We start from the raw sequence: 12,543 nt of genomic DNA, 5'->3' as shown, positions 1-12,543 counted from the left end.
ACCAAAATTTAGATGATAAAAAAAATTTATTTACCAGGAAAAACTATAATTTTAAACAAAAAATAGTCAAATTGACTAGGTTTTTGTGGTTGAATTTAACCATTTATTTTGTCTTTTTATAAAGTGAAAGTAAAGTGAAAAACATTTTTTTTATACGAAATTTATTAAACTGTGAAATGGCTTATTCAAAGTCTTTTTTATTAATCTTCATTTTCATGTTTTTGGGGGACAATACATCTTTAATTGGTTGGTAATAATCCTGCTACAGAATGGTATATCAAATAAACACAAACAAAATTAGCTATATCAATCAATCACCTGTAATATTTGTACAATCTTTACGTAAAAATTCCAGAGCAAGAGGATGGTCATGCTCTACCGATTGCGATACGTCAATGATGTAAACTTTATCGTTACAATATCTAAATAAGAAAGATAAAAGTACACATAGAAACAAAAAGCAAAAGATCCAATGATTTAATCTCAAATAGATAACGTGTGAAAGCTACGAATAATTCATAATTGATTCATATACTAGATTGCCAAGTAGATAGATACGATGGAAACAGGTTTAACTACTGGTGCTCCATACATAATGGCAGACATTGATTTATCATCACCAAATAAAACACAACTGATTTCAAGATTGATACACATCAAAAAAATTTAGTTTGTGATCATGAAAGTGAAATAAAACAAGATTTGAAGTGAAATAATTAAACTTACAACATGTTAAATTCACTTAAGTCTGAATGAACTAATTTACTCTCTTGGTAAATCTTTCGTACTGTGTAAACACAGTCTAAGTAAAGCTCACGAGACTTGCTTTCAGACAAGGGTACATCTTTTAATAATGGAGCAGGCCTGTAAAACAATCAAATAATTGAAGTTACAAAACAAGGAATACAAAGAACTGTTATTTTTTTCTATAATACAACATTATTAAATTTTATTTTTATTCTGAAAAAAGAAACCATTTTGCCATAAATATGGAAAACCATTCATATTAACTATAGGCTATTATTAAAATAATTTTTTATTTAAACGGTTACCTTTAACCAAAAACGCATTTCCTAACAGACAATTTTGCCTTAAATTACAGTGTTTTCATGTAAATATTTTTTTTTCTATTTTGTGAATTTAAAATGGCACATTCAATAAAAAGTGTTTCAAAAAGAAATTTAAACTCGGACTGAAATTCCAAAAAAATTGTAAAATGTTTGATTAAAGTGACAACTGCTGGATAACTCACCATCCATCAACCCCAATAAACTCCATAACTAATACATGACTTCTTAAGATGACTGGCTGAGGGCAATTTACCCCTGCATTGTGTAACCTACAGAAAGTGATCATTCAACATATATTGACTATTCATTGAAAATACATTGCAAAAAAAAACAAGGTCACAAGTAATTTAACACAGGCTATTCAATCAGAAATTGAATTAATTAATAGGTACTGTAGGTTCACATTTACTGTTGATCATGATTACTTATCATGATCAAGCTAGTCATTTTAGGTAGGTTCATATTCACTGTTGATCATGATTACTGATCATGATCAAACTAGTCATTTTATGTATGTTCACATTCACTGTTGGTCATGATTACTGATCATGATCAAGCCAGTCATTTTATGTGAATCCTAAAATCATCAAATAATGTGATCAGCTTAACATGATCTAGTGAAGATTGTTAACCATTTATTAAAACTCAATTTAATCCTAAAACTAATTGCTTATTTATATATAATAAGTAATGGACTTTAACAAATGTAAAATCCCACTCTTGTTTGAACTTAATTCAAAAACACCTCTGACTGTATTAGTACTATTATTTCTCTCCCTTTATGTATGGTTTTTTATTTGATTTGAGACTTTTTGGTCCTCAAGGAAAATATGGTATTGAGACAGATTCCGGTTTCCAGAGAGTCCAGTATTGGGAGAGTTAACTGTATAACAATTCTCTTAACAACATTAATAATAATAATAAAAAAACTATGAACTTTAAAAAAAAAGCAACATTGATTAATAAAGCTAACCTCGTTAGATTCCTCATCTCCTTTTCTGCCCATGTTCTAACCATTTTCCTGGGGTTATGTTTACAGTAACCATGGCGAAATCTGTACTCACCACTCACATATTTATCACGGTCTTTAAACGTTAGAATAGATGTTTTATATACCTGTAAAATTTACATTTTAAATACTTGGTTTAATATTAGTTTGTGAGGGTAGGACATACTTAAGAGGAGAATATATGGTCTTGTAGTGTTGACTTATAGGCCTCTTTCTATTGACCAATTCACTGAGTTCATTTTATCATTTTTATGGCCCTGGATCCACCACTGCATTTTAATTCCTGTTTGAAAACGCATGCTGTACCACAAAGTAGAGTGTTTATTTGCGATGCGAACCTTTAAACAATTTGAAAAGTCTTACTTTGATTGCTTTATGGTATCCGTCACTTGTCGTTGCATGGTAAACATTAGCTTCTTTGCCCGTACTAATGCACCCATTAATCTCACTGATCACATTACGACTCAACATTTTAAACAGAATCATACGAGTTCTTGGATCAAGCACCTGGTATAAATATAATATGATTATAATATTTTATAAGAACATAATTTATTTTATTTACAGTCAACTCGCTCAATACCGGACGGGCTCAATACTGAAACCAGAAAATACCATACCAGATAACCAGACTTTTTGAGGTTCAAAAGGATTTTGACATTAAAAACATATTCAAAATACCATACTTTCCTGAATACTAGAAAATTATTAGTCCAGCCCAAAGTTGTCGAGTATTGGGAGAGAGTTTCAAAGTCAAAATGTTATTAAAGTCAATGAAATGTAGAGACAATCAGTGGGTGGGATTAGCCTGAGTTTGCATTAATATAGAATTTGCCAAAGTATAATTTAGTTCAAATTAGGGGTGGGATTATACTTGATAATGGATTATAATTGTATTACTGTAAAAAATTGTAATTATATCAATTTACCTGTTCAACTGTAGCCCTATCAGCTTTTTCTTTCACTCTTACTCTGTAAAAAGATGCCAGATTGTTAGTTTTTAAACTTAGATTGTTAGTTTTTAAACTTAGATTGTTAGTTTTAAACTTAGATTCTTAGTTTTTTAACTTAAATTCTTAGTTTTTAACATAATTTATTTGTTCAAATGCGGATTCAGTACTGGTCCACAGTGAGGGATTTTAGTCTTGCAAAATTCTTACATAAAGCTCTGTCTACACAATCAAACTAGATTAACAAAAGTGTGTCCAAATATGGTAGTGATGTGTCACCGTGACCATATATGGGCATATCTTGCATATTGTTTTGTGACATAAAGTTTTATAGTGTAGACAGAGCTTTAAATGTAATGCATTAAAGCCTAGTAGTATATTCTCTCCTTATGTATATTTATATATACTGTCACACACATTAGAATTCTTCAATATTCATTATTAATAGTCTAGTAATGTTTGTTTGTTTGTTTGTTGTTTACCTTCCTGTCTCTTGTTTCTTGCTATTACGCAGAAGTTGATTTGAGGCAGAGCCTGGCAGTGCTGGCCCTTCATAACGTTCAACTTTTATTTTGTTTACAAATTTCTGAAAGTTTTTTTCATGTGGCTAGAAAAGATGATGAAAAGATTACAGTATACAAACAATATTAAACATAACATTGTGTAAAACATATAATTTTGACATGGTCCATTATGTAATTGAAACTTTCAAATAATCTGATTTGTTTATCAGATATATCTACTGAATATTTGTGGTTTCAATTTCATTGTTGAGAACAAAATAATATTTTATCACAAAAGGAATTAATTATAATTGTGTTATTTCTAAAAAAAACATCTCTTTTATGAAGATTATAATTTATGTAGATATTTGACAGTACCTGATAATTCTGTGTCTTTTGCTTTTGTTTGTTTGGTTGGTGAGCATTGGGCTGCAATCAAAACAATAAATATAAACAACAACTTATACAAATTATATCATTTTACAGGATTTGTAACTGGCTTTTCACTTATTAAGGACTCCTGGAAACAAGCTTTTCATTTGATAAGGTTTTATCCTCTTGCTTTCATCTTTTAGATATTTAGTTGAAATTAATATAGATTTACTGTATGTGTTCTGATAAATTCTGATAAATAAAAAATGATAAAAGATGACAATTAATAACACATCAGACATTTGCTTTGATGACTACATATGGTAGTGATATGACATCATCATGTCCATATATGGGCATATCACATGTTTTTGTAACATAAAGTTTAATAGTAAAGAAAGAGCTTAAGGTATCATTATAATATCAAGGGGTTAATAATGTAAAACATTCATACCTGTGGAACATTAGATCTAGCAGCATTAAACCTTTTAGTAAAATCTACAATACCAAGACAAAATATTTACAATATCAGTATTCATCGAAGGTAAATATGCCAGTAACAATTCTCAAATACAATTAAATACAATAAATTAAATACAGAAAACTTTTATTTGACATTTTATTTGTTTTGGTTTTTGTCTTTTCGATCTACTGCATGACAATGACACGTAAAGGCCTGTTCAGACCTACAGAGGTACGGTTGCATATCAAACTATGAAAATATTAGTATTAATAGTAAACTCCACTTTTACCAAACTGATCCTTTGTTTGATAAGATCAGTGTACGACACTTATGATACGAAAGTCATGCACAATGATTTTTACTTTCAAAGCAATCAAAGTACTCTTGCACTCTGATCTGTGACACTTCACTTTGTAACAAACGTTTTTGTTAATTAACTGAATTTGAACAACTTGCAACACTAATTCACGGTAAGACAGCATAATGTCAGGTTTGAATGAACATAGTGAAACAAAAACTGAAAATAATTTATGACTTACCGGCAGTCTGTCCCTGCCACTGCCACATGTCATCATCATCTTCACTGTCAAAGGGCTCTTCCTCCGCATCACTTACATTTAAGTCGTTCACTGAATTAATTAGCAAATTAAAATGTTTTTTTACAACTGAACAGTACAAAAATAAACATATGAACAACATGCTTCTGAATGAAGAATAGCAAACCTTTTAGCACCGGTATAAAAACATATTCTTAGTTCCTTGTCATGATATGGGTCACATGACATTCAATAAATGCTCCATGCACCATCAAGAGTGCATTTCTTTGTTATGAAAGAGCAAATTTGTATGCACATCATCAATTTTGCGACACTCTCCAATCATATGACATTTTCTTTTTACAGGATACAGTATAAAACAAATACATTTGTTGAATGAGTAATTTTTATATTTGACTCATAAACTTATTATTTGTATCTAAATTTAAAATATAGTTTTGTTTACCCTGATCATAAAGTTGATTTTCCTTCAATGGTATCACACTAAAAATAAAATAACATAAAAAGATAAATTAACATTTTCAAATTCATAAACAATTCTTTATGATGAGTTGATTTTCCTTCAATAATGGTGGTATCACACTAAAATAACATATTTTATACCTCCATGCCTAGACTAGAGTCTAATAATAGATAGGCTATATCTTACTTCTGTACTAGCTAGGCCTAGATATTGTGTACTATCTACTATCCATCTCTATTTATTATGATCTATCAAACTACCTAACCTCTAGCTAGGCCTACTAGCCAGGCCTAGATAGATAACTGACTGTGTTTACTTACAGTTCTGTAACATCGTCAAATTGTCCTTCTTCAGACATATTGCTCACTACAATTAACACTCTAAGTTAGTTTAGTTCTTCAAGAGACAGTATCTACTACTGTACTATCTAAGCTATTAAATTATAAACATCAATTGGGAGTTTTTATTTCTTATTTATAGCTTGTCGTTTCACAACCATGTGTAACTGAATCTACTCAAGCGTGTCAATGTGACCTTTTATTCATTTAATTAAATTTTACCTTTATAAATATAGGCCTAATAAAATAGCGTTATATATGTTATTACATTGTAATAATATATAATTTATAAAATGAATTTATTAGTTTTAAATGACTTAGATTAATAAATGTGTAATTACTATTCGTTATGTAAAAATTAAACAGAACTATTGTTGACCTTGCACGTAAGTAAATAATAAACAAAAGGAGGGCCTAGGAGGAGCGAGTAGAGTAGTAGAGTAGAGTGTAGCGAAAGAGTTTAAATAAGTGTTGTTAAGCCTTTATGAAATGGAGGAAAATATAACATGTATTACATGTAAACATGTTGCACTTCCAGGAGGTGTAACATCTGACGAAACTACACATATTATTATTGAAGATGGTATAATAACAGGTGTGTGTTCTGTGCTGTGTGTTTACTGTGTGTGTTGTTAATGTTGTGCATGGAGTGTTTCTCTGTTAGGTTTGGTCCTGCTAGAATCTAGTATAGTAGTAGTACTAAATAAAATTCAAGTTAATTCAATTCAAGAAAGGAGGCCCTCTCATGTAGTAGCTATAATATTAATAAAAGGACCACCTACTACTACTAGAATCACAACTTTCATGCTGCAGGACAGCCCCTTCCCACCAGTGAGAAGGCGAGATTTGAAACATTTGCAAAATGTTTGTTTATTTATTTTCATCATGAACTTTAATACATATACATAGCATTTTGTATTTTAATTCTATTCTACTGACAATTATTATTGTTTAATTTTTCAGGTTTATTTAATCAAAAAACAGACATGGTAAAAATGGCAAAACATCATTATGTTGCTGATATAGTTACGCCTGGATTTGTAGACATACACAACCATGGAATGGGTAACAACAATCACAATATGTTTAATTAATCTCACATAAATTGCACTTGCTAGTGATTTGTAAATACAGTACTCTTTTGATTTAGTTCTTTTAATTTTTCTTTTTTATAATCGAGTAAAAATATAAAGTCATTTAAAGTGTACTTATCACAGGATAAACAGTAGGTATTAATACATTTATACATATCATCATGTAACATAGTAAATTAAAAAAAAAATAAAACTTTTCAAAAGCAAATTTAAAATGTTTTTATTTTTTAAACAGGTGGTGCAGAAGATCTTGTAAAATTCTGGCAAAATGCAGGTATATAAAACCTTCAAATACAAGACCTTATAAGCTCTGTCTACACTATCAGTGTTTGACAAAAACAAGTGTGATGTGCCCAAATATGGTAGTGACATATCCAAATATGGTATGACATTATTGTGTCCATATTTGGGCACATTACATTCTTTTGTCACATAAAATTTGATGTGTAGACAGAGCTTTATACAAGATTATTTTTACTAATACTGGTAAAGAGTTTGATAATGTTATTTCCTCTTCTCAGAATACAGTCAACAGCGACTTCCTAAATACGGTGTGACATCCTTTTTAGCAACTTTAGTCTTTCCTGAGACATGTTTTACTGATGGAACGATGGAAACCATTCAATTTGTGGAATCTATTGTTGGCGACTCCAGCAGGGGTGCTGTGTGTCAAGGGGTTCATGCAGAGGTCAGCCTGAATTCAAATTCCACTTGTTTTTTTATTTATTTATTAAAAAATCAGCAAAAAACAGCTCAAAAGGATACCGTGAGCCAATGGCCTCTTGACTTTTTGAGACTATATAAATATTATATATATATAAGTATCTCTTCTGAGATCACGGTTTCTGAATTAATATACTGAAAAATGAGGGCGTATCAATTTTATTTTTTTTTTGCATTTGTGTACATTCGAAAACTAGTACTGCTTCAATCAAATTTGAACAATAGCATGAAAGCCCTAATAGTGGTCTAGTGTTAGGATACCTGCATATCAAGCAGAAGTTTCCGAGTTCGAACTCGGTTGGCGCAGCATTTTCTCATTCTCACAGATTTCTTCATCTTTATCGTTTCAAATTTTCAGAATGACTAAAAGAAAAACAGAAATTACTTAATTCATTAAGATGGTTACAAATTTGTAAATACAATTTTAATATTAAATAAATTCAATTCAATTCAATTCAACAAACATTTATTTCATCAAATGCCATACAAATAATATCAGTGAGGCATATAATGTTATCTTATACATCTTGTTTACGATGTTAACATTTATTTGTAGGGTCCTATTGTTAATGATTTAGGTGGACTTCCAAAGGGTAACAACCAGATGTCTATGACAGACTTTAATAAACTACTAGACTCCATGCCCAGCTGTAAACTGATGACAATTAGTCCACACATTGATGTGCAGTCTGGATATGAGAGGATAAACGCATTGGTTCAAAGGTCATTTTATTTCAATCCTATATTTCAATCCTTTATTTCAATCCTATATTTCAATCCTTTATTTCAATACTATATTTCAATCCTATATTTCAGTCCTTTATTTCAATCCTATATTTCAATCCTTTATTTCAATCCTATATTTCAATCATTTTTCATACATAATGATATTAAATTCAAAGCATTACTAAGTATCGATATCAATTTCTTTAAATCAAAACCTCATTTTATGATAGGGGAATTGTTCCATCACTTGGTCACGATCGTGTTGCGAGCGAAGCTGAAATTCTCGGAGCTCTTCAAGCGGCACATCCGACACAGTGTCATGTGACCCACCTGTTTAACGTTACAAACTTCCATCACAGGTACAGTAGTAAATCTAAACTTAGTGGACCACCTTCTTTTAAAAACCATATTGAAAAGCCACAACTTCTTATAATCAACAATCTATAAATGGTCATTTTCTTTCATTGTAGCTCTTAATGCAACCATATCAATAAAGTAAAACTTTTCTTTCCTTGACTTTCCAAATGTTAAGCCTTGTCTACACTATCAAACTTTATGTGACAAAAAATGTGATGTACCATATATGGATATGATAACTTCATAGCACTACCATATTTGGGAATATCACTACCATGAGCACATGTACAGTATCACACTTTTTTGGTCAAAATAGTTTGATAGTGTGGACAGAGCTTTAGATATTCAACATGTTATTTGTTAAAACTTTTTAGAACACCAAGTCTTGTCAACTTTGGACTAGTAGACGTCTTCCCAAATATTCCAGGGTACGAGAGGTTAGCGCCCCCAACTGTAGAAATCATAGGTGACATGTGTCATGTGTAAGTAAATTTTGTTATTATTTGAAGGTATAGCAAGGGATAGAAAGTGCTCTTAAACTAATTCCCATTTATTATAGAAAATTTGTGTTGCTTTGAAAATACAAAACAGAAAACAGTGCAAAACCATTACAAAAATCATTCTCTAACATCCAGTATATATATTTTGGAATCTCTATTTATGAGAGGTGATGGATCGGAAATGTATGCCCCATCTAAGACACCCACAGTATTGTTATTTTTTCATTAATTTTCCTAGATTAATATAGTTTAACTTATGTTTTACAGACACCCATTAACCGTTGGCATATTACTTAAAGCTAGGTGCTTTAATCAAATTGCATTTATATCAGATTGTACGGCAGAGTCTGTCCCAGGAAAGAAACTTAATTATAGTGGCAGAACAAGTAAGTAAATTATGGTCTGATGATGATGCCCACGTTTGGGGTGGGGTGGTGTGTTAAAGTTGGACTGTGGAGGGCCTAGCTGTAGGCTGGGTTGAAGACTTAAAATGAATAATTAAACCAATGAGATTTTTGTTTACATGCTGACTATGATGCAAATTTTGATTAATCTGTATTACAGGATACACCACAAAGGTGCACTCGGGCAGAAAAACATTGAAAAGAGAATAATCCTATCACAAAAACAAAACTTTTATAACCATTATTACTGAAATATTTTTGTACTAAATTAAAATTAAACCTGATCAACTGACTTAGTTTGAAAATTGTTAGTTAAGTCACTGACTTGAGTCACTAATACTTTTAAGATACACCCTATGGAGAAATGCTACTTTCAACTTCAATAGTAATTGTAATGATTTGTTTCTCCCTCTGAGAGGAAATATATCCATGGGAAAATTATCTAGGTGGAAACAGTCCAAATGTCACCGTTGGTAAATTTCCTTGGGAAATAATAAAATTTCCGACATAACAAAACTAAAATATACAGATAGACAAATAATAGAAAGAAACGCATGGTAGGACAATGACACCAAAAGTGAACTAATTCACTGTTGAGTGGAAATATACATAACTTACAACAAACAGTAAAGATAATCATAAAACTTGTCTAATATTTATAAAAAAATAATCTTTCTTTTAAAGTTAAACATAGAGAAATCATAACCCAATAATTGCAATATTTGACCTTTGACATGGATTCTTTTATTTCTATAGTGGAAGTTTCAGAAGATGGGAAATGTTTATTTGTTAGTGGCACTTCTACTTTAGCTGGCAGTTGTTGTACAAGTCACGATGCTTTCAAATCATTGGTTAATATCTTTCATATATCAATTGGCGAAGCATCCGCTATGGTTTCTGAGACACCAGCACGGTATGTAGACCAATGTTGTCAGTTGTAACAAGACCACTATCACTTTTGTCGGTTCAGCTTCATTAGTTCGCGTTCATACTTGCCAGTTTCTATAGCTTTACTAGGATAGGAGGCTAAGAGTAGTCTAAGAAGGCAGAGACTGGTGCTAACTGCAGTTAGTAGCTCAATTAAGAAATTCTGTAGTAACTTGTATTTTTAGATTCATATTTAAAGATGTATTGTCCCCAAAAACATGAAAAATGAAGATTACTAAAATCAGAATTGAATAGGCCATGCATTTTGCAGTTATAATAGTTTAAAAGTTTTTCACTTCTGTAGAAAAAAAAAAAAAAATTATTATTTCACTTATAAATAGACAACAGAATCAGTTAATTTAAACCAAAAAAGTATTAAGTATTTTTTGCATTAAATTTTATTTTTTTTAATTTTTTTTTTCAATCCAGTTTTTGGTCAAATTTAATAACTCTTATGTTAAAATTGAATATTCAACAAAAAATTTAAAAAAAAAGAAATAATTGTTTAGGTGGACAATATTATATCTTTAACAAAATGGAGGAATCCAAAACATGAAGATTAACAAATAAAGTTTGAAATATTGAATCATAATGACTAGCCTCATTTTTTTTCACAGTTTTTTTTTATATTATCATATCAAAATTATCAACCTTGGTTTTAGTAATATATATCCTTGTGGTTATACCCAGACTAAAGAATGATGACATCATCATTCACCTTGCTGACATTATCTATTGTACCCAGTCATAACAATAATTATTAGTGATTACACAATTACCATTGTATCTTAATACTTCTGTTTTGTTCTTGGGTTATAGATGACTGATATTGGTTTTCACTGCTGTTTATGTTCTTTTCACACAATATGTTTGCGTAACCTATTTACAAGCAATTTATCTAACACGCCCATTCACAATGAACTTTTCATTGTTAAATATTTGCGAAATTTAATATTGTTTTTTTTAGATTTATCAATGTCATTGCATTCTTGTGAAATAGCTTTTTTTTTTCTTTTTGTCTTACAGCATTGCACATCTAAAAAATGTTGGAAAGTTAGACGTTGGATACAGGGCAGATCTATTGCTTATGGACGAACATTTAAATCTTAAACAAACTTTTATTGCTGGCAAGACATTTTTTGATGCTGATAATTAGACTATCCGCCTATTGTTAGTACTACATTGTTCTTTTAAGACAAACCGGATTCCATTTTATTTTATTTTTTAAAATTATTTATCAAGTGCAAAGTTATGTCGGTTTTACACACCATTTTTGAAAGAGATAGATATTTGTTTGTTGTTGAAGTAGGTATGGCGGCCATAGCATTCTTTTAAGCCAGTTAATAATATTGGATAAGATGAAATGATGATGAACTGAAAGTAACCGATTTATCGCATTCATTTTTCATAATAATAGTATGTAAGTTTTAAAAAAAAATTATTAATTTAATGGGTGATGGGATGCGAGTGTTGGTGGGTGGTGGTGTGTTGGTGGGTGGGGGTGTGGTTGTGTCTCAATGGCGTTCCCTAATTATTTAAATAGAGCTCCTTAATTATTTCAATGAAGGTCTTTAATTGTAATATGTGTTCCCAAATTATTTTATTCGGTCCCTAATAATTTTGATGGGGCTTTTTGTACAGTACTTAATACATATGATGTAATAATATTCTAAATCATTCCAGGTTGATTTTTAGTACTCTCTCTAATTGTTTTTTTGTCAAATGTAAATAGTCTACGGCGTTTGTACTTACTGTGTACGAGTACCTCCATTGGGATCCAACCCATATCAACATCGTCATGGTTCAGTGCCCATTTCTACTGGTTTAGATTGTCAAGTTTCTTCTAAAAAACAAAACATGGTCGTGGTTATTATAAATAACCACTTTAGTACTGTACAGGCAGGGTGTGGATTGTAAAAAAGAGAACATGAAACATTTGACTGGTTTTTTTCTCAATAAAACAATGTTATTTCAAAGTATTCAGTTTCGAATTGGTTTAGACTCAATAAGTTATACCCTAATATTTCTAATTTCGGAATATTATTTCATATTTACTGCAATATAAATTTTCCGCGGGGTCCCAAATA

The 12,543-nt window shown here is 30.5% G+C and overlaps 2 protein-coding genes across 3 annotated transcripts in view; one reads left to right on the top strand and one right to left on the bottom strand.

Moving 5' to 3' along the window:
• Window positions 1-12,543, bottom strand: part of LOC144854164 (serine/threonine-protein kinase RIO1-like) — a 107,916-nt gene that overhangs the window by 4,552 nt on the left and 90,821 nt on the right. The window contains exons 2-13 of one of the 2 annotated variants that reach the window (XM_078712060.1): window positions 5,708-5,802; window positions 5,370-5,407; window positions 4,907-4,996; window positions 4,359-4,402; window positions 3,911-3,961; window positions 3,512-3,636; window positions 3,009-3,051; window positions 2,443-2,586; window positions 2,044-2,186; window positions 1,253-1,339; window positions 727-864; window positions 319-422 (exon numbers count right to left, since the gene is read on the bottom strand). In XM_078712060.1, the coding sequence (XP_078568186.1) occupies window positions 319-422; window positions 727-864; window positions 1,253-1,339; window positions 2,044-2,186; window positions 2,443-2,586; window positions 3,009-3,051; window positions 3,512-3,636; window positions 3,911-3,961; window positions 4,359-4,402; window positions 4,907-4,996; window positions 5,370-5,407; window positions 5,708-5,745 (1,045 nt within the window). In that variant the 5' untranslated portion in view covers window positions 5,746-5,802. Of the gene's footprint in view, window positions 1-318; window positions 423-726; window positions 865-1,252; window positions 1,340-2,043; window positions 2,187-2,442; window positions 2,587-3,008; window positions 3,052-3,511; window positions 3,637-3,910; window positions 3,962-4,358; window positions 4,403-4,906; window positions 4,997-5,369; window positions 5,408-5,707; window positions 5,893-12,543 lie in introns of those variants that run through there. The other variant, XM_078712059.1, reaches the window with a different exon arrangement.
• LOC144853922 (N-acetylglucosamine-6-phosphate deacetylase-like) lies at window positions 6,143-12,449 on the top strand. The gene is made up of 10 exons (XM_078711789.1): window positions 6,143-6,320; window positions 6,689-6,790; window positions 7,055-7,093; window positions 7,341-7,507; window positions 8,099-8,265; window positions 8,499-8,627; window positions 9,000-9,107; window positions 9,393-9,511; window positions 10,286-10,442; window positions 11,483-12,449. Exons 1-10 carry the CDS (start codon window positions 6,215-6,217, stop codon window positions 11,610-11,612), a joined length of 1,224 nt encoding a protein of 407 aa, XP_078567915.1. The 5' UTR covers window positions 6,143-6,214; the 3' UTR covers window positions 11,613-12,449.

This window comes from Antedon bifida, chromosome 10 (assembly GCF_963402885.1).
Source record: "Antedon bifida chromosome 10, ecAntBifi1.1, whole genome shotgun sequence".
NCBI lineage: Eukaryota > Metazoa > Echinodermata > Crinoidea > Comatulida > Antedonidae > Antedon > Antedon bifida.
This window is presented reverse-complemented; position numbering and strand designations above follow the sequence as displayed.

Coding starts and splice junctions, on each gene's coding strand:
- LOC144853922 (XM_078711789.1), top strand. CDS start 6,215: ATGGAGGAAAATATAACATGTATTACATGTAAACATGTTGCACTTCCA. Junction 7,508..8,098: donor GTCAAGGGGTTCATGCAGAG/GTCAGCCTGAAT, acceptor ATTTATTTGTAG/GGTCCTATTGTTAATGATTT. Junction 10,443..11,482: donor GTTTCTGAGACACCAGCACG/GTATGTAGACCA, acceptor TTTGTCTTACAG/CATTGCACATCTAAAAAATG.